The 26,649-nt window shown below is 42.7% G+C and overlaps 1 protein-coding gene across 3 annotated transcripts in view; it reads right to left on the bottom strand.

The window, feature by feature from the left end:
* The window catches only part of ERBB4 (erb-b2 receptor tyrosine kinase 4), a 574,516-nt gene that overhangs the window by 77,491 nt on the left and 470,376 nt on the right, over positions 1 to 26,649 (bottom strand). For all 3 annotated transcript variants that reach the window (XM_069021790.1, XM_069021791.1, XM_069021792.1), the window contains one exon: positions 14,549 to 14,734. In XM_069021790.1, the coding sequence (XP_068877891.1) occupies positions 14,549 to 14,734 (186 nt within the window). The remainder of the gene's footprint in view (positions 1 to 14,548; positions 14,735 to 26,649) is intronic.

Genomic DNA, 26,649 nt, shown 5'->3' with positions numbered 1-26,649 from the left:
TCAGGAATCAATGGCATTTTTTTGTCTATTGCTTTAAAATGTAAGTGATCTTCACCTTAATTTGTTCTGGGGCAAAAACTCAAGATTAAAAATTGTGTCTCTTCTCCCTGTGTGCAGCCTGGATGGGGTGAAAGGCCATCAATTCATGGATACGAAGAGCAAGCAGAAAGCAGCTTCTAACAGGTCCTGCACACAAACTGACTGTGAAATGAAAAACCTTCTGAGGTTACCTCTAGTGAAAGTGCCAGGTGACTTCACAAGCTTCACTTTTTAGCTACAGGCCACTACCCACCTGCTTTAGCACAATTCCTGCACTGCATGAGCAGGAGACAGACACTGGGCACTCCTGCAATATTCCCTGCAATGCAACTGCTTTTCTGCTTCTCATTTTGCGGATTCCCAGTTTAGATACATTCATCACAGGAAGAAACACAACATTGGACCTTACCAAGAAAATGAATGCAAGAATGCCATGTATAGTTTCTGTCTTTTTTTTGCTGGGCAAAACACTGAGAGCCCTATACAAAAACGTGCATGTGCATGAACTAAGAAAAGGGCTTTGATTTTTTTTTTTTTTTAATTTCTCTCCCTTTCTTCAAGGAACTGTACATTATTTTATATTGTTATGACACATGTGTAGTGGTTTGGTCCAAAATACTCATTATTTACTTATTTACCTTCTGTGAGATAAGAATTAGGAGAAAGCTAAGCAGGCACAAAACTTAAAAGAATATAAAGAGGTTTATTAACAGACCTAAAAGAAAGGGGGAAAAAAAATCATACCACACCTTCAGAACACTTCTCCTCCCCCCCACCTTTCTCCCTTCTCCCACTTACAATGTAAAAAGACAACCTTTGAGATTTTCAGTCAGTTTACCACTTCCATAATAACCTTGTTCAGTTCACTTAGGGAGAGGAGTTTCTCTTGTTCATGCTATGGAGACATCTCCACAAGAAATCCTCTCATGGCTTCAGTATCACAAGACAGCCACCCAGGTTGGTTCTCTGCTCACATGTGAAAGTCCCTTCCCCCAGCTTACAGCTTTCCCCACAACTGTTTTCGAGGGTCCACTCTTGAGCTACTGGGGTACCATTTTACCATTTTTAAGGTTGAGCTGTTCAAAACAAAGGTTCTCTTCACCCATCTCTGGGAGCATCTTCATCTCTAGGAAGAGAAGTCCTCCCCCTTCCCTGGGAGCAAAAAGGGTCCCCATCATCTTCATCTCCAGGACTATTTCTGGGAGCATCTCTAGGAACAGAGGTCTTCTCCTTCTGATTGGAGCAAGAGTCCTCATTGCTTCCATCTCTCCCTGTTCAAACTTCTCATCAAATTACAGCTGCTTCAGCATCTGCTTATTCCAGCACAGGTGCTTTTGCTCACAAGTACAAGTTGAACACTCCACCCCCCATGCCTTCATGAAATTACAACGAGTACTCTGATATATCATATTCTATCACCACCATAGCTTTACAACAGAATTTCAGCTTCTAAGCATCTCCTCTTTCTCCTCCCTCAGGTTTTCAGCTCTTCTTTCTTTACTTAATGTCTGCAGGCTTCATCTGTTCTGGCGGAAACTTACAGCACTAAAAGGGTTAATCTCACCCGGCCCCACAGCTGGAGTTTGCTTATCGCTGTTGGTCACATGATCTTTGCCGGGCATCGGTGCAGCTTCAGCTGAATCTTCGGCCACACTGGAGAAGGTGGGGGTGTAAAGCTGGACCCCGCCATCTGCATGTAACAGGGATGTGGAACAGGGCCGCATGGCTCCAGGATGGCTGTGGCCTGGCCTGGCCTTTTAAATTTTATTTTACGATATATTCTGTCAGAAACAAGTATGTTATCATATGATCTGCCTGACATTCCATAGTATAGCTTTCAGGAAATAAAGCAAAAATTATGGATGTATTTAAAACTAACTTGCTTGAGTTTTCTTCTAGATGAAATATGCCAAGTGCATTTTTGCAGCTTCTTTTGGAAAGTATAATCTTGTTCACTATTCAAATGTTAAAATTCTGATCAGTGGCCAGCTCTGTCAGGCAAAAGGAGCTTCCTCATATGTTTTTCATCGGGTTTTTTTAATCCCATTCATGCAGCAGCCAAGGTAAAGTCAAGCTACAAACCTGCTCCAAGGAAGGTCAAACAATATGCAGACAAACCTTGAGATTTGTACAAAAGCACAAATAGCACAAATCACCAGGTGAAATGAGCTAAACCACAATTTATTTAAAAACACCCAAAATCTTAGACATGCTTCTGCCCCATAGAGGCAGCCTTCCTAACTCGTGTGGAGGAGACAGAGAACACAGAAAATGAGTATCATTTTAGACTGCATAGAGAAAGGGCCAAAAGCCCATTCATTTTACAGATAATTTATTTATTACAATTTTCAGCAAATTAGCCCTAAAATAAGTGTGTTTCATGCAATCCCTGTGTGGTGGTTTAGCAAAAACTTGGTTTGTAGGGGCAGACAAAAAAGAGAAAAAAATGGAAAAACAGCTGCTCGAAACTTCTGTGACCTGCACAGAGCCAACAGTTGATGGACAGCTTGCTAGACCAATTGGACAAGCTGGAAACACCTCTGTGATGTACATATTTAAGAAAGAAGAGATGCAAGAAGTTCCTTTTCCTGCTCCCCTGCCGAGGGGTGGCAAGGAGGGCCCCTGGGCCCCATCCCAGAGTGGGTCCCGGGCCATCCCTGGGCGGCGGCTGAGGCCAGCCCGCTGGGAGAAGCCAACCCTGGAGTTGCGAGAAGCCATGAACAGCTGTGAGCAGCCATGAACAGCTGTGAGCAGCTACACAGCCGGCGCAGCTGCGTGAGGCCGGCGGGCCCTTCCATGCAGCTGGCGTGGCCCGTACCAAACTGGGCAAAAAACACCATGCAGCTGGCAACGAGAGACATGGCCAATGTTTGCCCGATGCAGAGCCCAGACGAGATCAACTTCTCAGCTGCGACTTAACAGACACCAGCTTTCTTCCAAGTCAGAGAGAAAGGAAAAGTGAGGTCACATGAGGAGGCCAACATGGCAGCACCAAGGTCGGTGGGGGAAGGGAGAGGGTGGAGGCACACTGAGATTCTCCTGCAAGCCGTGGTGAGGACTATGATACAATGAATTGTTTTCCCTATAATTCATGAGATGGGGTACATGGGGGGTGCAGAGATCCACGTGCAGCCCGTGAAAAGGAGTGCTCACACCAGAGCGCATAGATGCTGAGAGGCTTTTAAAGATTGAAGAAGAGAGCCTTTGCTTCCAGGCTAGAACAGCTCATCCTTAAAAGACTAAAGCCCATGAACTATTATGACCCACGCTGGCAGTTGTGGGAAAACTGAGAGATTCGTGGGATGGATTTTTCACTGTAGAAGATTTGGGCGGACTGTTGTTTGTGGAGTTTGAAACCATGCTGGAGAAGTTCACAGAGAACTATCTTCCGTGGGAGGAATCCCATGGCACAGCAGAAGAAACTCTTTTCCTTAAACATAAAGAAAACTCCTAAGAAATTAAATACTGAACAAAACCCTGTGTTTTGCTCCCTTGCACGGTTGATAGAAAGAGGGAGAGACTGGAAGAGAAAGGTGTTTTGAAAGTTTGCTTTGGTTTCTCATTACTCTTTTTATTTTTAATTCTGTTAGTAATAAATCTTCTTTATACAGTTTAAGTTTGGATGTGTTTTGCCTTGGAGTTTTCCTTTTTCCTCAATAATCCTTATTTCACCTCATGAAAATGAAGTTTTAGTTCCCCTCCTCTGCTCAGCTATGGCAGAGGCAAGTAAGTGAATAGTTTTTCGTGGTGCTTGGCACCTAACCAGTGTCAAACCACCATACCCTGTCTGACCACCACTTACCTCTGCCATGGTCCTCAAAGAAGCAAGTTCTAAACCAAACCCAAACACCTTCTCAATTTTCTATGAACAAAATAAAATGCCACAAATTAAGTCTATTCTTATCCCAGTTGGGAGGCAAAGCAAAAAAAGCCCACAACACAGTCCCAATATAGAGCTGTCAAAACAAAGTTTTCCTACCATTTCTATGAATAAACTTCCTTTCTTTCTGACATTCATGGTTTAAAAATGAGCTGTAGAAAGATTTATTATTAGTCTTAGTCTTATATTTCAAGATACACAGAACTGTACAGAGCATAACACCATTATTAAGATTTTGGTCTCAGAAAGACAGAACAGTGTATGGGAAAGAAAGTCAAGTAAGAGTGAAATTGGAAAGATTACAGAGAAGGAGGTAACAAGCTGTACTTGCATGAAGCAGAGTAGAAAAGAATTCATAACTAATGGGAGGGAGGCAACAATGGTGACAGACAAAATGAGACATTATCCTGTGAATACTGGTAATCCAAAAAGATGTCTAGGTCTGAATATCTCAGCAGAAACAATGAGAGTTGGAAGGCAAGATAGATTGGAAAAGACTGGGAAAACATAGAATAAATTCCTTCTTCACTAAAATATTGTCCAGGTGGGCGAGCTCTGAACTATAATGATGTGTTTTTAAATGTAGCCAAAATTGGAGACTGTTACTTCATCTTTACTCTGAACTGTTAGTTTTGCAGAGTGTTTTGAGTCATTAGTCTCCAACACAAACTAGAACCCTAATGTTTAAATGTAATAAAGTCTTCATTAAATAATTCCATTATGTGGTTTTTTCCACCTACTGTACACATATTTATGAATTACTGATAGCAAGCCCTAGGCAAAGGCAAGGGGAAAAAAGAGAGATGAAGTGAAAGCTTCATTTTTTTACTTAGGGTGAAGCCTGCTGAACACACAAGATTGATTCTGATGTGTTTACTCACAAGAAGAGCATCATCATTGCATGAATAGTCTGGCTGATTTCAATGAAAACTGAGTGATGCATTATTCAGTTCAGCTAATGGAATGAGAATCTGATTTAATTTGGATTAAGAAGGAGTAAGGTGAGCAAGTAAGAAACAGAAAAACAAGAAACAGTCCAAAATGCAAACCAGCACTTGATCTCTATCTCCTGAAGCTCCAAATTTCAGACCTGGGCTGTCTCTGAGCAAAGAGTGGGGTACACATTCTTTCATTGTTTACTCTTGTCCTGTCAGTATGCAGCTTTAAAACAGGGAACTAAAAGCAACTGCGCCATCAAACTGTGCCCCTTGAAAGCAACTGTGCCATTCCGCCCACACTTGCCTCATAAACTTATCAAGCTCCATCTTAAAAGTCATTAATTACCTTGCATTATTTCTACTGGGTTTGAGAACCTTACCACTTACAGTGGCTAATAACCTTCTTCTAATTTCCACTCTAAATTTATTCATAGCCAGTTAAGACTCATTCATTCTCATGCCACTGCTGTTTTTTACCTTACACACTTGTTTTCCTCTTGGGTATTTAACCTGCTAAATTTATAGCTAACACTCAGCATACAAAACTGCATTTAGCTCGACTAAATATACCCAAGCATTTAAACTCTCTTCTGATGAACCTCACATACCCCCTGCACCTTTTACAATTTGACTTCACTTTTTGGGTATAAGTGGATGCTTTTCACTGTTATCTAGAGGAGGTAAAGTCAGAGCTTTATATAGTGATGACAACACACCTTGTCTACAACAAAAGTGACCTGGCTGGTGTATTTAGACTTATACTTACCTCTGTGTGAGATTACAAAGTTTGTATTTAAGTCCAAAAATGTGAAAAACAAACAAACAAATAAAAAACCCAAACCAAACAAAAAACCCCAAACAAACAAAAAACACCACCAAAAAACCTACAAAGTCACTGAAGAAAGAGCCACTCTACAGTCCAGAAACACCAAATTCTCTATTTGTCTTGTGTATAGAAATAACATTTATGCCTTGTGGAAATAAAAAATTGTTCAAAGGCTAGGAGATTAACCCTAAATTTTGGAAAATAAAGTTGCTTTCTCTAAAACTGACTTGGTTTATTCATATGAAACAACCTGACAAAAAAACATGTTGGAAAAAATAGCTCAAAAATGATTCTGAAAGACAGCTGTATTTTTTTCTTTCAAAACAATTTTAAGCATTAATTTTAAAAAAAAGGTCATACAAATCCAATGACTTTTCAAAGGTCTCAAAACAAAATCTTTGTTTGGAAAACTCAGAACTGCTCAGAACTGTTTCAGTTCAGGGTAATACATTCTTTTAATGCTTGGTATTTTCCATGGGACACATAACCCAGTTTTATTTCCCCTCTATTCAGAAGATATTAATGTGTTGCAGGAGTGTGGAATATGATCCCCTCTGCTAACACACAGTAAATAAAAACAGAAGCAGCGAGGATTTTATTCTGGCCCATGGACTATATATATAAAATAATATATACTATATTAGTATTATACAATAATACCTATTGTATAGACTAACACATGTAATATATAATAACTATATATAATTATTATTATTATTGTTACATAACACATTTTATATATATACATGTGTGTGTGTGTTCCTTGTTCCTTGGCCCTTGTTATTTTTTGTAGCTATCCAAGCAGCATAAGTTTTGTTATAAAATATAATGTTGAGAGAAAGGTACTCACTAGGGAAAATGCATTTTAATTTATGGGTATATAGAGAGAATAATCCAGCTTTTGTTTCTGAACTTCTGTAACTTAAAAAATAGCCAAATACATATATTTCTGGAATAATAATAAAAGCTTTGGGCTGAGACATTTTATGCCAAGTCACAGTCCTGCACAGTTTTATGGTTGAGTTATAAACCTGAAAAATATGTGCTTATAATGGAAATCCTGACAGACCCTACTAGGGGCTCCTATAATATCTTGAATTTGATTTAAGAGTGGTTTTCAATAATGCTTTCCCAAGCCAGTCTGTTGGGGACTGTTAGGGAAAATCTAATGTTGAGTGTGTTCCATGTCCCCAAATGCAGCTCAGTGTGCTTGATGAGAACACTGGGGCATCAAGGCAAAGCCTCCAGAGCTTCTGTAGCCTGGGGCTGTCAGGTCTCTAATATCAGAAACCCCATAAATGTCAGGGCTAAGTGCACCCTTCATTTAACGAAACAATAAATTTTCTATCTCTGTGCAATACATCACTCATTTCTGTGCCTCCACAAGAGCTGATGTGATTTGTAAATGACTGGAAATTCTGCTTTGATTTTTTTCCCTATCATGAACCATGTTTTTGGGAACACTGGATTTTTAGGGAGAAGGGTAGAGGGAACCTAGATAATCCAGGAGTCAAATTAAGACTGGAGAAAGTAGGATTATAACCCACTATAAACCCAATCCTGCTCCCAGGACCTTGGGCAGCGCAAAGGGCCCAGCTTGCTTCCAGGATGTGCCACCCTGTGCAGGGGTAAAATCCAGCCACACCTGGGTTAGTGGCTCTGACCTCACCTTAGTCCTCCAATACCTGCTTTGTCCCAGACTCCATTTGTGCCCTTGCCATCACCCGCACCCTTCACATTTATCCCCCTGCAAACTGAGCTGTCAGAGAGCTTCAAGGTTTGCCTACACTTGTCTTCACCACATTGTCATGGAGAGAGGGAGTCACCCTTCCAAGGCTGAGCCATTCCACCCAGCTCTGGAGCTAATGACAAACACATACACACACTGGAGGCCATAAAGAACTCAAATACTATCACACTGAGGTTATCAGCACACGCAAAACAGCCTTAGAGAATCAGAGGTCAGAGCACAAAGCTGGGGGTAAGGTACCTCTATAATTTTTATTTATAATTTTCATATATGGCAATCTTACATTTTTGTTCCTGTGGTTCTGATGCAATCTTCCAGCCTCCAATATCCATCCCCCACAAACTAGAATGGCACATGGAGTTCATGCAGCCATCAGTTAGCTGGTATTAAACCTTCAAAACCCTGTGCTTTATTATTTATGATTATGAGACAAATGAAGGAACTGAGTCCTTTCCAAACCCTGGAGTGAGACAAGACAGCATAAGAACTCTGATGAGTGGCAGGGACGATGCTTCTGTGCTCCTTCAGAGCATGGAGCAGGTACCACTGAAAGGGAGCCAAGCAGCCAGGGAATAAGAGTGAAGGAGAAATGGTGACACTGGAGAAAAAGCAGGAAAGAGGCGCTGACACAAAACACTGTGAAAGTAGGGGAAAAACAGAAGTAAAGAAAGTAAAAGAAAATTACAGCAAAAGAAAGACTGGGAAGTTAGTGAGTGGACAGTCTGGCTGATATGAAAGGAGAAAGGGGAATGAGAAGAACTTGTTCAACATTTAAGTTGATGAATTTTCTCGTGCTTGCCTTCATTTTAATCCTTTCCATATAGGAAACCTCTGTGGACTACTGGGTTAAAGGTTACTAAACCAGTTCGATACTGCAGAAGAAATGACTGGTGAAGAAAGGGGAAGAAAACTGGGCAGAATTCTCTGTAAATATGCACAGAGTTATGCAGAAAAACATGGAATACTGTACCTGTCAAGGAAACACACAAGTGCACAGATGGTGCAATTGTTTTTAATAGGATTGATTCTCTGATTTATTTGGAGAATTATTTCCAGCCACAGCCAAGGCAAGGGCACCAGGCTCTGATGCTCTGTCTCAGCCTACTTGCAATAGCTGCACTCAAGGTGCCCACATCAATCCGAGCATGGCAGATCAGATGTGAAGACCAAAGTTCTAACATTTACTTACTGCCCTGCCTTGCATGGAAAAAAAAAAGATATCTGAGAGGATCAAAAGAAACTTCCTCATTGTCTCACATAAGCCCAAGACAGCCCAGTTCATCACAGCAAGAAAGAAATCTGAACCCTTCCACCACTTAGAAATTAAAAGCTGGGATGAATAACTCTGCAAGATCCACTTGAATTTTGCTGCATGGGCTTCTCAAGTTTGTATGAACTTCTGGGAGCCACTCTGCAGGGTACCAAAAAGTCCCTGGGCATGGGCAAGGTTGGGTAATGCCCCTCTGAGACTTGACGGCGTAATATTTTCTGAGAATGAGAGCTCTCCAATGATACCAGAAAAGGATCCTTCCTTTCCATCTGTGAATATCCAAGCTTTCCAGCTGAGTGAGAAAAATAGTCATGACGAATAGGAATAGGAAAAGGAAATTGTAGAGGGATTCAAGAGAGGAAAATGACACTTTCCCCTATGTATTTTGATTCTGCTCCTCCACAAAATTAAAGCCTTGTTTCAATATGGTTTTAATTTCATAGCCCTTGGTTTAGATCCTACTCTTCTGTACACTGCACTTCCTCATGGAGCAGCCCCATTAGCAAACTACATTTATGCTAATGGACCTGCTTGCAGCGATAATTATCCCAGCCCTTGGCCCTCGTCCTGGCCAGTGTCAGCACGTCAGGAGGGGCTGAAATGGCATTAGTATTGTACAATTAGCCTTGTCATAGCAAGGAGCTCTGGGAAGAGTGACATCTTGAAGCTTAAAATGTAGACAGCTGATAGATGACTGTCATTAAGCTCCTTTGCTCACTCCAGGATGGAATAGCCACTGAGCTGTAGGGTAGGCTTCTTTAATGAAAAAGAAAGACCTTTAACCACAGCCACTGTCCTCCACCTCTTCCCAACTTGTCCAGTTACCTCCAATTCCTCTCGTTTCACACAGCTTCTCTCTCATACCATCTGTAGCAGAATAACAAAAGCTGTCTCTAACAAGTTGTTCCTAATCCATCAAGTCTGGATGAAGAAAGGCTCCTCACCTCACAGTGCAACCTCACTTGCCCCCTGCCCTCCCTGCTCAGAGCTTCCCTCTTTCCTGACCTGAGGAGTGCAGGCCCAAACCCACTGGATTTAGGATGCTTCTGGATCAGCTTCTCAGCTGCAAAAATCAACATCAATCCTTTGAACTTTGCACAGCCTGTGAGTTTACACCCAGCTGAGAAGTGCAGTAATAAATACGCCTTCCCAGAAAGCCTGGCATGGAGAGAGGCCCCTTCAGGACAAGCCCTCCTTGGCCAAGAGAACTGCAGGAGGGCACAGAGCCCTGGGATGCACACCAGCTACACAGGACAGGTGACGGGGTGGCAGAAAGAAGCAGCAAGGAGGCTTTGCAAGAGCCTTTGGCTTGGTGGCTCCTGGAGAATTCCAGCTGCAGCTCTGTACCTCTGGAAGGGAATCCTTAGAGACAGCAATGACTCCAAGTGTGCTGGAATAACACTCAGCAGACTTGAAGACGTGCAACTGCTTCATTAAAATTTGATCCCCAAGTTCCTCTCTCTTTTTCCTTCCTAGAGTGTTTTCAAACATTGTTTTCCTGCATACCTGGATAACTGATGCTGTGCAGGGCTTTAGTTAAGGCAATTTGAGAATTCTTTTATATTGAAAAGGTATAAAAAGTAGTCCCCTGAAGTACTTGATTTTCTTTCCACGACATTCCATTGTAACTTCTGCTTTACCTTGTTAGCATTCTGAGGGGTTATAAAAGAATTATTATAGTTCAGAACACAAAAAACACGTCTGGCAGCCCCTGGGGGATACAGGGCAGAACAGTATGGGGCCCCAGCTAAGGCCCAGGAAAGCTGAGCTCTCCTCCACAGACTAGGTGATCATAGGCAAGCTGCCTCATGTTAGGAAGTTTGCTTCCTGACTCTTCCTCTGCCTTCTTTGGGGCAGGAAAAGTTCCCCTGCCCTTGAACACTGCTCAGCAAAAGGAGTGCAGATGTAACGCAAATCAACAGCAGCAGAATGAAACCATAATTGTAGCAGAAAAAAAAAAAACAGTAAAAGAGGAGATGGGACTGCCCAGGCCTATGTTGAAGTCAGCATTTTAGTAAGGCCCTGAGAGAGACAGAGTTAAGCACAGCACAAAGGCCCACTATCATAATTACAACAGAACTCCAGCTTATTTTCCACTAGAGTAACAGAGAGAGGATACAGCCTAAAATACAGGTCCCTTAGATAACCTCACCCAGTGGCAGAATGTAACCAACTTTTCCTGACTAAAACCCTGCAGATGTGTCTTCCCTTCTTGAAGGCATTTCCATAAGAATGTCCTCATCCTCACACTTCCAAGTTGTGTGTGTGGGTGTGTTGGGACAGCCCTTGCTGAGAGAAACTGCATCAAACACATTGAAATATCAATGCACAGAGCACTTTTTTTCTGTTTGTTTGTGGAATCTTCCTGACTTATGTGTACCTGTCACACCCTGGCTGAGAAGGATGTGATTCACCTGCTGAGAAATTCACTTCCAGGCTTGTGCCATCCTTACAGATTTTGAGTTTCAATCCATTTCTCCAGTAGCCAACACTATGGGTGTTCATGAAGTATTATTCCATCCTTCCATACCCTGAGGTCACCAAGGTGGACACTCTTGCTCCCACTACAAAGTATTTTGATACATGAGCACAGTTCACTGCTTTCTGGGACAGCAAACTCCACAAAAAATTGCTGTGCTGATCTCAGAGCAAAAAGGTTAAACATTCATTTCCAAGCAAGACAGTCCCCATCTAAGTGAGACACCAGGAGATGCCTTGTGTATCTGGAAAGCAGAAGGGAAGAGCCCCCTTAGACACAGCTGCTGTCTAACAACCATGTTTTATGCAGAACGCTTGGGGGCTACTCTATTTTTATAGCTTTCATCCATAAAATAAGAAGCTAAAGCTTCTGGAAGGAGATCACAATTACCCTACGATGATGTAACATCAGAATAAATTCAACACAATCTGTATAAGCAAAGAGAAAAAGCACCTAAGCTTTTTCCAATTGGCAGTAGATAATACTTTAAAACTGCCCTGTCATCAACCTTCAGAAGCTATCTCCAGAGCCATATGTGGGTTGGCAACCAGGCATGGTGCCTAACTAGTTTTGCATCTAGTTGTACAGAAGTAGAGACATATGGAAATGAACAGCCTGGCAGAACAAGTGAACTCTGAAGCAATGACTTCGATAAATAAGTGTCTGCACACTGGCAGATGGAGAAAAGCGCAGTTAGGGAGGGACTGTGTTGCAGCAGCAATTTGATTTTAAACAATTTGTAAAAATCAGCCTGAACTTCACATCTGAGGCATTTCCAGTGCCTTCAGTCCTCTTCTTGTTGGGCAAAATCCTCTCCATAAAAACAGGGAAGGTGAAGATAGAGCAGTGCATCTAGCAAAAGGTACCAGGAGCTGCTTCAGGGAGCAGAGAACGGGACTGGGAAGTCACTGACAATTTTTGTCTCCTACTACTCTGCTAATCATGCTTTTGGTACCTTTCAGAAAGACACAATGAATCGTTCCCCATAGCCTAGGAAAGCAACACGTAGAGAGACATTCTCAAACATACAGCAGCACCTAAAACACAGGCACAGTGGATACACTGTGAATATGGGATACACACATAGACCTTTCCTGCAGTGAATGCAAATTTGTGCCTGTTGCTGCCTTCTGCACTCATTCCTCTGGAGATCAGTCTATTTCAAGGCAAACTGAACCTTTCCTGTTTGCAGGCAGCAGACTGATTCCTAGACACTGTTAAATGTGACAGATTAATTGGAAACTAGTATTACTTTTATTCCACTTTTTGGGACACGGGGATTCCTTGTCTGGTGATCTCAATGATTTTTCTTCTTACCATCTCTGAAACAATTTTTTGTGTACACCCTCTAACCCCAATTGACACGATTATTGTGATGCAAAAGAAGATAAATTTAATTAATTTTCAATAAACTAGCTGAACTTCACTAAACTGTCTCAATAATAGGCCACCTTTTATTATAAAGGAACTCCCTTTCTCTTCCTGACGCCTTATCAGTTGTTATTACATGTATGATCTCACTTCTTTGCACTGCTTGGTTACCACATCAGATCTCACGAATCTGTGATACCTCATCTTCTCCTCCCACATCACAGAAAAGCAGCAGGCAACAATTTTCCAGGGCATGTCCATAAATCCAAACCCTGCATTAAGCTGAAACCATTTATAATGGCAATCAGTTTAGAAGCTGCTTCACTTTGGTAAGAATCACCGTGGGAAAGCCATGACCCGCCTTCCACAGGCCCTCCCATTGATCTGTCAGCTCTGTAAGCTGTGGATCAGGCTGTCTGCTCCACTACAGGGTCCACAGCAAAGCCAGCACAGCCACTGGTCTAAGGAGTCAAGGGCCATACACACACACAAAGTGAAAATGATGGAGGGTTACCTCTGCACTGATGCCACTGTGTAAATGTTTTGCATTGAATGATAACAGCCACTATCAATCAAAAGAGTGGAGAACAGATGGGAAGGAGGATGTGTTGAGAAAAAGGACTCAAACAGGAATATGGATTTTCTCTCCCACCTTCCCTGGTCTGGTATCAGCCCTAAATAAACCTTTGCATATCTCCATACAGGCAAATCCCACTGGTGTGTTCCAGTACTCCCCAGAAACTCTGGCTGCTTTACCACCACAGCACAAGGTATTAAACACATCTACAAAATGCTGCAATGTCAGATTGTGGGGTTTGGATTCTCCCCACCTCTTCTATGGACCAGCCCCTCTACTCAACACTACGGCTGCTTCATCTACTCCCTCCTTCAGGAAGGTTTAACAACAGATCTGATTCTGGAAAGAAAACAGTCCCTATTCATGATGCTTCTCAAACTTCTGTTCTTCTTGAAGAACAATGCAGGGCTAGCTGAATTTCTACATTTTCTTACTTTTGTAAGAACATTTTTTGTATTTAAGTTTTTAAAAGAGGCAAATGTTTACTTGATGTTTGGCCCAGCAATACAATTGCTGAATCTCCAGGTTTCTCTTCAGTGCTAAAAGATTAACATTACAACTTGAAGTAATAGTTTGTAGAAGATGTTGTAGGAAATTCAGTTAAGGCTGCAGATTTAATGTAAGATAGCAGTCTGTGGCATGTATTTATAACAAGCATTTTCATCAAAATAATCTAAAACTTCAAACAACTTCCAAATAACTCAATGCAGAAAGCAGTCTCCAGATTGTCACTTGTAGTAACATCATTGTAAACAACCCTAGTTGTTCAAAAGAGCCTTTAAAATGGATAACTTATGGCCTTCTACACTGTCAGATCTTGTTATTCTTTGCAACCGGCTTTCTTAGCACTGAGTACTTGCTCTTAGTACCACACTGAATACCTAAACATACCTAAAACCAGCTGTAAAACATTGAGCCAAGGATAGTTTGTGACCCAAACACAGTGGGATCACCACCCAAGGAGTGACATGAAGGAGATGTTTATCTTCCTGGCTGTGTGGGGGCAGACAATTGATGGCACATCAGAATTTAACTGCCAATGCAGATCCAGAAGGGCTGAAAATCAGTATATATGAACAGTGAACACCAGAACAGGCTGAAAAATCACCGTGTGTCCAGTCCCAGATTTCACACAGGGGCTTCTTCCTTCACTCACCCCCCTGAAAAACAACCCTCATCCCTCATTAATGCTGAGTTGGAAAGACAGTCAAGAAAAACACTTTGGTTCACATATTGACAAGTCATCTATAACACTGTAAGCAGCCAAAATAGCGGGTATTTCAAGAACTACCCAACCTTCTTGAAAACAAAAACAGGCCTGAAAAAAACCCAATGCAAACAAAAAGCAAAGTCATGTTTTAAAGCTAGTTATGAAAATGATAAGAAATGATTAAAAAACCCCAACATGAACTACATACCTTAGCTATTTGGACACACCAGTTCAGCAGGAGCTGGGAGCCAATATTATCCTTATGTTCATGGACATAATCCAGGAGGCAGCCGTGAGGCATCAGCTGAGTGACCAGCTGAATGGTCGGGCTCAAGCAGACGCCCAGGAGTCTCACCAGGTGTGGGTGGTCCATGCTGGCCATGATGAGAGCTTCCTGCAACAATAAAAGTGACCCAAACGTTACCCCAGTGTGCTCAAAGACTTGACGCACAACAGTGACTAAAGGGGATCAGTGTCCCCTGAGCACCATGAATTCCTGTCTGTCCAGTGCTAGGCATAACTAGGGAACCTCCAGTCTGATGTAATGCAACACTTGATGTTCTGAGTCCCAAAAAACAAGAGTCAGACCATCTGCAAAAATCCAAAATTCAGCACTGTCCCACATTCCCTGTCCCATTGCAGCCACAGAAACAAAGATGTAGGTGTGACACACTTTACTTAAAGGTCTCCTTCGTCTTGTTTTACTTTCCCTAATTTTGCTTCTTGAATATGTTTTCCCAACACGTGGTCAATCCATCGGGCATCATCTTCATTTTATGCAAGCAAACTATGCCCCTTGCGTACAGCAAGATGATTTTGTGGCAAGGTATTTGACGAAACTGTGCTAAAATCAGAGCACAGATCAGAGAATTTATTCTCAGTGTTTTAGAGATTTAAGCACGTGAAGTTGTATGTCGATTGATGCTTTCCAAAGTTCAGCCTGCAAAGGGTTAAAAATCAGGAGCTTTAGTGTGCCTGATGCTCCTAAATCCTTCTGAAAGTCAGCAGACTAGTGAAGCCATTGGGACATGACCATCTCTTCCTCTGCTGCACAGCAGAGCCTAAACCCGGGGCTGTGACTGTGCAGTTGTAGCCCAGGGGCAGCAGCACTCCTCCCTGTCTCCTCATTCACAAGTAAATCACTACAGGAAGCAGCAGCTTTCTAAATCTGAGCCTCTTAGCTCAGCTTCTGATTCTTCCATGTCCTCTCCCAACAGATCTTAGATGAGTTCATTTTGGATTTTTCCACACTTTAGCTTCTCACACAGAAAAGACTTTATTTCCCTTTTACAGACCATATGAAGTTTTCAGCTACCAAGCTGGTTTCAAATACCAAGCTGGTCCAGGACCAAGGACCAGCAGGTTTAATCTTGGCTGTGCTATTTGACCCTAAAGTTCATACCCCTGATCAGTAGCACAGGAGCCCCTTATAAAAACCGTACATAACTGTTCTTAGAGGCAATGCTGCCATCACAAGCAACTAGCATTCAAATGTAGCTCTTCTCTCTCACTGTGTCCTACATTTCAAGGCCACTTCATCATGGCAATGGAACAATGAAAAGTGAGATGAAATTGTGGCTATGTAAGGCTATTTTGGCCATCTTTTTTTTTTCCTCAAAAAAACCCTATCTGACATCTTTCTGACAATGTACAGAATAACAGCTGTAATAGTGCCAAAGAAAGAAAGAAAAAAAAAAAGGATGAGACAAATTTGCCACTAGAGGAACATAAAAGTTGGGGTTTTTTTTCCCTTCCCTATATTAAGGCAAAAGAAAAAAAAAAGGGTTCTGGCAAGTAGGCTGAGTTTGTATTAAAGGAAATTGCTCATCATAGTACAAAGAATATTTGAAACCAAATTGCAGATATTTGCATAATAGTTCTTTTACTTTCTTTCCCCCTCTTTTTTTGGTAAAACAAAAAGACGAACAAGACACTAATTGTAGGGTTTTTTCCCTTCCAGTAAGAAAAGAGCAGATGGTCCTCACTGGGGGGAGCGACTCCTTCCCTTTTCTTCCTCAATGTATGTGAAGAAATAAATAAATGAATAAATAGGGGCTATTTGATGGGATAATGGAGGAGCAGATCTGAGAAAGATTCTGATGCAACAAATTAGAAAAGGATCTGAATTTAACTATTTTTTTCTCACATTCATATTAATACAGTTCCCACTCACTTAACTCTTAAGTATGGGGACTCCTTGAAAATTTTGTCCTTTCTTCTGTTGTGACTTGAAAATGTCCCTAAAGAATAAATACCAATAGAATAAATACCTGTAGGCTGGTGAATTATCCAGTTTCCAGAGCACAGAATTGCCCTGCCTCATTTTTTCTTTTTTACCCCATTCATTTTTCTCCTGCAGATGCTGACAGGGATAGCACTTGCTGCCCACTCCCTCTCTGAGTCAAGGTAAGAGGTTCCCTGGGAGCTTGGAGCTGGAGTTCTTTTCTTTATCATCTGGACTGATTAGAACAGAGATGAGATTTTTTTTTTGTTTTGTTTTTTGGTCTACCAAGGGCCCAGACAGAAAGCTTTGAAGCTTGTGTCCATTAGTCTCCAGCTACTCTCCATTGCCAAGTCTATCCAAGTCCAAAGGAAAAACACTTCTGCACAATAATAAAAGCAAGCAGTGCATTTGTCTCATTATGATGTTACAGGAAAGCACATGCTTTTCCAATAGTTTTGGGCAAGAGTTTCAGGAAAAAGAAGCAAAAATGTTGTTTATAAAATATTATGGACTTCTCCGTAATGAATTAAGACACACAACAGAGAGCAAGGAAATCTTCACTATAGATTGAAGCCACTAATGGATACTAATTTAGCATGAATCCTGGCTTCACATAGTTACCCTCATTAGTAAAACTATTGTTATTTTTATTGAACTTGCATCTTCATAAGAACTAAATCCAGGGCTATGTGTATCCAGCACAGCACAGCACAAACACAAACTTAAAGAGATTGCAATTGTTCTGCTAGAGACTAATTAGACAAAATAGCCAAACAACAACAACAGAAACATTATGACTTAGCAGCATTTTAAGAATCTGTTCAGCAAACAAGGAATACAAGTTGGCAGCTTGGTTCCTAATATAACCGTCTAAAACATTTAAGCAGGTGAGGCACCTAAATTCACAAACCTGGCTGGTGGCACTGGCATCTTTCAAAACCAGCCTCTGCAATTGCCTGGACCTTTTGGTAGCTCTGTGTCTGCAGCTCTTGTCTCTACACTCAATTGGCACAATTATAGCAATGAGTTTGAAATCCTAATTTAATGGAGAAAAAACTGAGGTACCAAAAGGGTATAATCTTCTATCCAAAGTTACATGGGAAGTCTGGAGCACAAGTGGAAACAGTGCCCCAGATCACTTTACTTTTCTCTCCTGAAAAAATTCCTTTGATGGTTGAAATATTAAAGGGATGGAGGGGAGAGAAATTATTAGGATCTGGCACTTCATCTTCCCCCAAGAACCAGAGTCTCTGTAACACCATGTGCTCCCAGTGGCATCAGAGAAACGGCAGCAGCAGTGACAGCTTTGAAAGGCTCCTGTTGGTCACCCAACACCCTCCCTCGCCTGCCAGCAGCAGCAGTGAGTTATCACTAGAGTAACTCTCCAGCCAAACTGGTTCTGGAGTTTCTTCATGCTGCTGCTGCTGAGGTATTATGGGCTACAGCAGTGCATGGCAGCCACCCACAGCACAGCTCTGGAGTACAGCCTGCTCACGATGCAGCCTGTGCTAAGCATGCCCAGCTGGGGCTGGGCTACTGCAGGGGCTCAAATGGGCTACTCACAGCGAGGCTGGGCTTGTATGTTCTGTTTACAGCAGCCGTTGCAGTGCCACAGTATCTGAGGGGAAGGCTGGCAAAGAAAGACCTTGATGCAGAAGGCAGCTAAGCCTGCAGGCAGCTTGGCAGGGCCATGGTTGTATTCCCCCAGCCTCACCAGAGGTGACTTCAGTTCGTCTGTGTTCAGCTCAGTCCTACCCTTCTCACACGTGCTATTTTGTATAAAGAAAGCATGTCACATCCATCATTCCTCTCTTCTGCCCCTTTTGAATGTGGTTACATTATTGCTCCATTAAGCTCAACTCCAGTGATTTATACACACAAGCCTGTTTTAAACAGTAACATTAAATAATGACATAAATGTTATTTTAATGGTTCACACTGATCTGCCTGCCATGTGCACTAAGTAACAAGACAGCAGCCCAAAGAAGGGTGAGTTTGCAGGTCCCAGTGAGCAATCACCAGACCTATGACTAGTTTCTGTCAGTAGAGCTATGTCAAAAGGGGTCTGAGGCGGTGCAATTGCAATTTGAAAATCTCACCTAAAACTGTTTCCTGATCTATCCATACTCTGCAGTCATGTTTGAAATATCTTTAATTTGGCTGCGGTTTCTGAAAAGTAACTCAAAATGCAACTAAAACACGATTTTCATTTTGGCCTTCCAGGATGGGTAAAAAAGCCCAGTTCTCAAGACTGTGAGAAAAAAGAGTGCTCTGAGTACACCTACAGCACCACATCCTACAAGATGGTATTTAACATCCCCCTTTCCTACTTTGATCTGTTATTGCTAACAACTACAACTGACAACAGAACATAAATATTAGCCAGCATGGTGGTTCCTGAAGAACAGCCTTTGATACAGGTTTTGTTTCTCTGACCATGTAGTTTGTAAACCAGGGGACTCAGCAAGGTGTATGTGTCAGTAGCAGTAAGATAATGCCATACTTTGCCATCCTTAGGTCCATGTTAAAAATTTATTTCCACCCAGAGTGGGCCAGGGCACAAGTCTCTTCAGTTTATGCCCTCATTCATTAGTATGAGTTGAGTACATGGCCAAACACTCAGTACACCAGCTGAGTACATGGCCAAACACCCCTGGCCAGACTTTTCCTGAGATGCTGGAGATGGCAGGTCCTGAGATCCCTGAGATCCTGGAACCAGGCAGAGCTGACAGCAAGCCATCACCCTGCTGGGTCAAACACCATGCTCTGAAGGAAATCTGGACATAAGAATCATTCAAAGGCCTTCTCCAGGCTGCCTCCAGAGGCTCTGAAACATGCTAACCTTTGTGTCATTCAGAGTCCTGTGCCCCATGAGGGATTCCAGCACCTAATGCAGCACTTGGTCACCTCCCCCACTTGCTGCTGCAGAATTAATCTAACAAGAGAATGACCATTTGAAGCAATATTGATTAGCAAATTTAAATATCTGGCAGAAAGGAAAAGGAACTCCTTCTGAAGGCTTGTTCTTTAACACAAAAGCTTCCTAAGTACCAGTGGCCATACACAGAGCACTAGGGGACACTCACCGACAGGCAGCCACTGTCCCTTCCCAATGCTCCACACACACATGCTTCCCTCAGAGCGTGGGCAGGAGAAACATGCCCCCTGTTCAAGGGAAGTATCACAGATCTGCTTCCCCAATTTGGCAAGCCCAGAGTAAATGTTACTGCTCCTCTTAACCCAGATGAAGATATCCACCTTATAAAGACTTAAGTAAGCACAAAGTCTGAAAAATCTGATTTCCTAACCTTCTCCTTCTGAATGTTCTTGCCATAAAATGCTCTCAAAACAAAGCAAAACAAAAGATGCCAGAAAAGAACAACTCAGCTGTTTTGCCTAATAATTCCCGAGTAAATAAATGTATTTAAAAGCTGCCTTCATACTGCGCTGTGCATTTTTCTGAAAGCACAGCTGTGCTAATGGGAGAGTGCTAACTACACTGAATACACTGCTTTTTACATTAATTTTACAATTCTTCTAGTGGCTGGGGCAAACACCTGTCTGGAATGCACGTCTGACCTGCTGCAGGGGCAGATCCAATTACAGTCCACCATTTAATATATTTCAAAGCCTTTTGTTTGTCTGCTAGGTCTTAAAATTGTTTAGGTGGTAGCTGACTTAGCCTGTGCAGTCTGCAGAACTACTTAAGCTACGAGACAGCACAAATATACATTTAACAACACACATGCCTCCACTGGTGGTATGACAGTGACACCCATCGCTGTATTTCCTCTGTACTGCCTATGCAAGATGTTGCTTTCATGGCTTTCCAGCACTGCTGTACTACACAGTACTTCAAGCAATTTTTCAGAAGGCAGCTAAACCCGCAGGAAGCTTGGCAGGGCCATGGTTGTGTCCCCCCAGCCTCACCACAGGTGACTTCAGTTGAGTCTTCCATGTTCACTCAGTCCTACCCTTCTCAGACATGCTTTTTTGTATAAAGAAATCATGTCACATTGATCATTCCTCTCTTCTGCCCCTTTTGAATGTGGCACCATTAAGCTCAACTCTTGTTATTTATACACCCAAGCCTGCCTTGTGCCAGTACTCCTGAGGAAACAGGTTTCTGTGACTGCACCCTCCTGGGATACAGTGGCCACTCCCAGGCTGTGCACAACATTCTCTCAACTTCTCTCTGGAGAAGCAAGAGTCAGGAGCAAATGAGGTATTAAAAAAAATTAATAATCTTTCTATAAATCCATGCTCCAAGCATAAAGTAAGGTGAATGCTTACAGAAGTACAGGTTCATCAGAATGAACAAATACAATTCATCAGATGCAGCAGTGCACATCCAGCTCCAGATCCTGTATTCACACTCAGCTGGCCAATTGCTTTTCCTATGGGAAAATGCTGAATGTGGCTGGCACAGCAGAAAACAACTAGAGGTCCAAAAGCCCTGTCATTAAGGGGGTTTAAGGAGCTGTTAGCCAGAGTTTTGCACTAACCACCATCTCCTTGAAACTCCCTCCATGCCTGTTTTTCTTTAGGAAGCCACGTTAAGGAACCTCTCTATGTAACCAAACAGAGAAGGTCACACTAAGAGTCTTGTTTGCATGTATTTCCTCAGAGCCAGGACAAACACTTGCGATTAAGGAGACTACAGGTCTTTAAGGGATGGTTTTGGACTTCATATCTTTTGGGTGTAAGAGATATGAGCTTTTTTGAGTTCAGTTTTCAATGAGAACCTTAAGCAGAGATTCACTGGGTAGTCAGTGGAGTCACTGCATACTTAGACTGGAGTACAAGTGTGCTGTACCATTAAATGGTGAGACTAATTTAGTTGTTCAGAAAGTTCTGGAAATCCATCTGTCAGGTGTGCCATTACTCTAGAATAAAAACTAAGAATAAAAAATAAAACAAAAATAAAATTTTACTTCAGGGACCACACCCTGCGGTCTATTCATGCACAAATGTGATGGAAACAGCATCAGACAAATGCCACTCACTTGACTCCTATCAAGCCAGTGCCATCAACAGAAGATGGCCCCAGGTCAATGTCCTGCAGCCTGGTGAGGAGCCAGGCATGGCACAACACTGGAGCACTGTGCTCTCCACTGCCCACAATCAAAGCTGGTCTATGGCTGCTCCCTCACTGCTGAGAGCCTTTTCTGGTGGTGTGATGTGTCTTTAAATGTGCGGCATCTCTGAGAGCAGCCAAACCCTCTGAGACTGCCCTGCCTGTCACAGCACGGAGGGTACCAGTCTGACTGACTCCTCACAGGCACTGCCTGCATTGTTGACACTGAATTCAAAAGCCAGCAATTGCCCCATGTGATTCAAATGCATCAGAGAGATGCCCCACTTTCCTCCAAACACTTGAAACTAGCATGAATCAGGGATGTGAAAGCTCTCCCTCTTGAAGGTCATACTTGCAGACTGCTGGATCAAACCTTCCTGCCCACCTCAGAGAAGCAGTAGGTCCTATTCATGCAGGAATAGACACCTTCATGCACTTACAGAAGCAATTCTGGCTCGCTATGTATTTTGGAGCAACATAAAATAGATTAGGAAAAAAAGTGGTACTGTGATCCCTGTCCTGCAAACACTGAGGGCATGGACCACTGTGCTGACTCCAACAGGGCTCAGGTGCTGAGAATTGATGCTAAAATGCTTGAAAGTGTAGGACATACATTTTGTAGAACCCCCACGCCACATGCCTCCTTCTCCCTGCTTTGTGCCAATTAAGTCTCCCAATTCATCAGAGCCTGAGTTAGCAGAGGAGGAACCTCAGCTCCCACCAGCAGTTCTGTGAATCTTGCCCAGAAACACTGATCATAGTGATGAGAAAGCAAAATCTAGCCCATTTTCAGTTCACTTTCATGCATAATAGCCAAGGACCTCAGCAACAGACTTGTTCCCACTGAAAGCTGTCGGGAGAAGTAACATTGGGCTTCATTCTGGGGATTCCCCCCTTGCAGATCAGTAGGTGGTTTAATGGTAAAAATATCATGTCATTCTGACAAATGTTCTACTTACAGCCTGTGACACACGTCATTATTTCAGAGCAGTCTGTCCAAAGTGATTTGTTTCTTACTATTTTGATGCAACTAGCAAAAATATTTGAAGTTGTAACCATGCAGTCTAACAAAGCCATCAGTGCTCAAACAGGAGGGTAAAAAGACATTATCACTGACCAGCTTATGCATATTTTCAGCCTTGGCTGCACATACCTTTCTGAAGGAGGGAGTTATTGCTTTGATTTTTGATTTAAGATGAGTGATGATAAGGTCTCTAGAATGAAAAAAAAAATCTATCAAGTTCTCACCCCTTTCTGAAGAGTTTTCAGTCATTGCTTTGATATTTTCTGGTATCACTGAAAAGCTTGACTTTATAATCACACACTCAAAGCCCCTTCCTTCTTCAGGATCAATTTAAAGGGATAGCATCAGATCAAAACCTGATTTCATCAAGTGTATAATCAACATTAAGAATTGTTTTAATCAAAGATACATTTTGCCTGGTATTTAATTTCTCACAACTGAGAATTCAAATCAGCCTCATCTCCATCTTTTCCTCATCTGTATTCAGCTGCACAAGAGCCTCACACTCAGGACCTGGGTACTGCAAAGGGATGGTATTTGAACATGGAAAGTTTCACTGGACTGTTTGGTTCACTGTCCACAAAGTCCTCAAATGCTGCCTCATGCTCCCTGTGTCACATCAATCTGTCTCTGCCTGTGATTTCCTCCTAAGTTTCTACAGCTCTGCCTCCCACCTTTTCTTCCCTACTTTCTTTTACCATCCTGCTGACCTACTCCTCTCCTGAAGATAAAACTAAAACCTCTTTAGAAAGACTCTTTCAAGAACCCATGGCCCTCAAAGGGCAGAGTGGGGACAGCAGGGGAGGGGCTGGAGCTGCCCATGCCTCATACAGGTGTGGGTGTGGCTGGGGTTGTTAACACCTGGTCAGCTCTAAAGTATTGATGTTCATTGGCAATAAATTCAGCTAAATTCCCCCCTAGATTTCCACAAGATTTGGGCACCCTACTGTCAGGGTAATACAGTCAGATATACGTAACAATATAATAATAATGATTCTTTTTTTCATGTTGATAAAATGTTGGCATCTGCAATAACTCCCAGATCACATACAACATCAGATCTTTTATGTATGGCCATGCTCAGGTCCTGGCATCTGTCAGGGAGAGCCAAACAACTCCCAAACCAAACATGTTTCAATGAGTGGCTGCCTGCTACCAGTACAGACACTTCAATCAAATCCGTAAGTACAGCTGTATTTAATAGTTTTTATTTGTGCCTGTGTGGATGCTCTTGAAAAGGAGAAGCCTCACTGAATCACAGAAGCCAAGCAGAAAGTTGTAGACAAACACCATTCAAACGTGCAGTACTGCAGGAGGGAATGTCTATTTTATAAGTGATCTAATTTGAAGATGCTACAAAGAGGGTGTCTTGGGGTGACTTTATGGTGTTGTATTCCCTATCACTGCTCTATGCCCAGACACGACTCCTGTGCCTCTCTGTGTCTTTAAAATTGGGTGTGAGAAAAAATGAAAAATAACCAGCCAGATGAACTTTCCAAAGCAGTTTGTGCTCCAAGGTCACGCTATCTGCTCTGCATGCTTCTACGGTGGTAAGAGCAGAAGAAGCACCCTTTCTTTTTTTTTTTCCGAGTTTTTTGGCTTTTTCTCAGGAGAGAGACAGAGAGTTAAAAATCTTTGCTGTTTAGCTGGCTCACTATCTGAGGCAAGAACTTTTCCTTGGACTGTTCCGCTCCAGGCTGGTTCACCAGCACCGGGAGGCCCACGCCACAGCCTGGAGGGGCCACACCCCAGCTCCGGAGAGAGAACAGCCACACCTACAGAAGGACTTTGAATTTTACCAGGTTCTCTCCACAGTGAAAGGTTTTATTATTTAGGATTATTCTGTTCCCATGTGTTTGTTAAATAAATAGGGTTTTTTTTCCCTTTCACTTTCCTCTGAGGAATATTTATTTCCCAAACCTAGTGGGGGAGGGATGGTTGTAACCTGCCTTTTATCAGAGGATCTTTTCCTCCAAATTTGTCTCAAACTGGCACAGAGGGTGAAATAATTATTTATGTCATGCTTTCATCCTCTTTTGTGAATTACCACAATCTCAAGATCATTAATTATGCTCATAAGATGGCCTGGTATCACAGATCCTGCATTTCCAAAGGACTATCCAACTAATAGGGCTTTACAAATCAGAACCCAAACATTTTTTCCTAGCATTTCCTACAGCAAACTTTGACAAGGCCAACTGGGGTGAATCTGCTTTTCAACAGCCTCGCAGCTGTCTGGGAAAAAAGGTGAAAAAAAGGCTCTTTCTAAGTGATACTGACAGGGAAAGTTCAGGCACAGAAGAATTAGTGGTGTCCCCCAGAGATCAGTGCTGGGGCCAGCCCTGTTTAGTACCTTCATTGATGATCGGGATGAGGGGATTGAGTCCACCATCAGTAAACTTGCAGATGACACCAGGCTGGGAGCATGTGTTGATCTGTTGGAGGGTACCTGGACAGGCTGAATGGATGGGCTGAGTCCAACAATTTGAAGTTCAAGAAGTCCAAGTGCCAAGTCTTGCACTTAGGCTACAACAACCCCTGCAGTGCTACAGGCTGGGGACAGAGTGGCTGGACAGTGTCCAGGCATAAAGCGACCTGGGAGTACTGCTTGACAACCAACTGAACATGAGCTAGCAATGTGCTCAGGTGGCCAAGAAGGCCAATGGCATCCTGGCCTGCATCAGGAATAGTGCGGCCAGCAGGACCAGGGAAGTCATTCTTCCCCCTGTACTCGGCACTGGTGAGGCCACACCTCAAGTGCTGTGTCCAGTTCTGGGCCCCTCAGTTCAGGAAGGACATTGAGGTGCTTGAACATGTCCAGAGGAAGGCAACAAGGCTGGTGAGGGGCTTGGAACACAGGCCCTAGGAAGAATGGCTGAGGGATCCAGGGTTGTTTAGCCTGGAGAAAAGGAGGCTCAAGGGAGACCTTATCACTCTCTAGAACTCCCTGAAAGGAGGTTGTAGTCAGTTGGAGATTGGTCTCTTCTCTCAGGCAACCACTGACAGCATGAGAGGACACAGCCTTAAGCTGCACCAGGGGAAGTTTAGGTTAAACATCAGGAAAAATTTCTTCACAGAAAGAGTGATTGGGCATTGGAATGGGCGGCCAAGAGAGGTGGTGGAATCACTGTCCCTGGAGGTGTTTAAAGAAAGACTGGACGTGGCACTCAGTGCCATGGTTTAGTTGATAAGGTGGTGTTAGGTCATAGGTTGGACTTGATGATCTCAAAGGTCTTTTCCAACATAGTTCATTCTGTGATTCTGTAAACTATTAGGCAACCTGGGAGCTCAAGGCACTACCACTGTGCCAAAGTTAGTGCTAGAGACATATCCACAGCAGCTGTGTGCATGTGCCATGCAAAGCTTACTTTCAGATCTGAAGCAGGGTCCATTTGCAGCCTGATTATAAAGGAGTAACCCTATCCACACTGTGGAGACTTTTTTTGCATCTTACTGCCAAGATCAGTAGTCAAGCGGCTGACATTTAATAAAAAGCAGGAAAAAGTATCCATAGCTGTTCCACCATCAGCCTTTCTAACCAACACAATTACTATTTGGCACGACTTTTATAAAGCAGAAGTATGGTTACTTATAATTAATCCATCTATCCTTGTCACATGCCTTCACATTTTTGTTTCTTTAAAAGACTTAACACCACCATGGTGTGATCACCTTACTGGGATCAAAGATGATGCTGCACCTCTGAGGGGCAGCTCAAAACAACATCACTTGTGAGTTCCTTGGTCATTTATAGTGGACTCCTGTGCCAGTGAAATGCCAAAGCCCCAGAAAGCTGCAGCACATCACTGAGAGGAACACCCCTCACTTTTTTGCAGAGGGCTGATCTGCAAGTTTGAGTGGAGCCACAAACATTTGGAAGGTGACACAATGTGGTTTAAGGTGTTTTCTGGAGCTCCAGAACACTTTGAGAGCTTGCCAAGCAGTCACTGACATCAGTAACTGAAACACAGAATTTTAGAACAA

The sequence above is a fragment of the Aphelocoma coerulescens genome, chromosome 7 (genome assembly GCF_041296385.1).
Source record: "Aphelocoma coerulescens isolate FSJ_1873_10779 chromosome 7, UR_Acoe_1.0, whole genome shotgun sequence".
In the NCBI taxonomy this organism is placed as follows: Eukaryota; Metazoa; Chordata; class Aves; order Passeriformes; family Corvidae; genus Aphelocoma; species Aphelocoma coerulescens.
The sequence above is the reverse complement of the archived record's forward strand: the minus strand, read 5'-3'. Positions and strand labels throughout refer to the sequence as shown.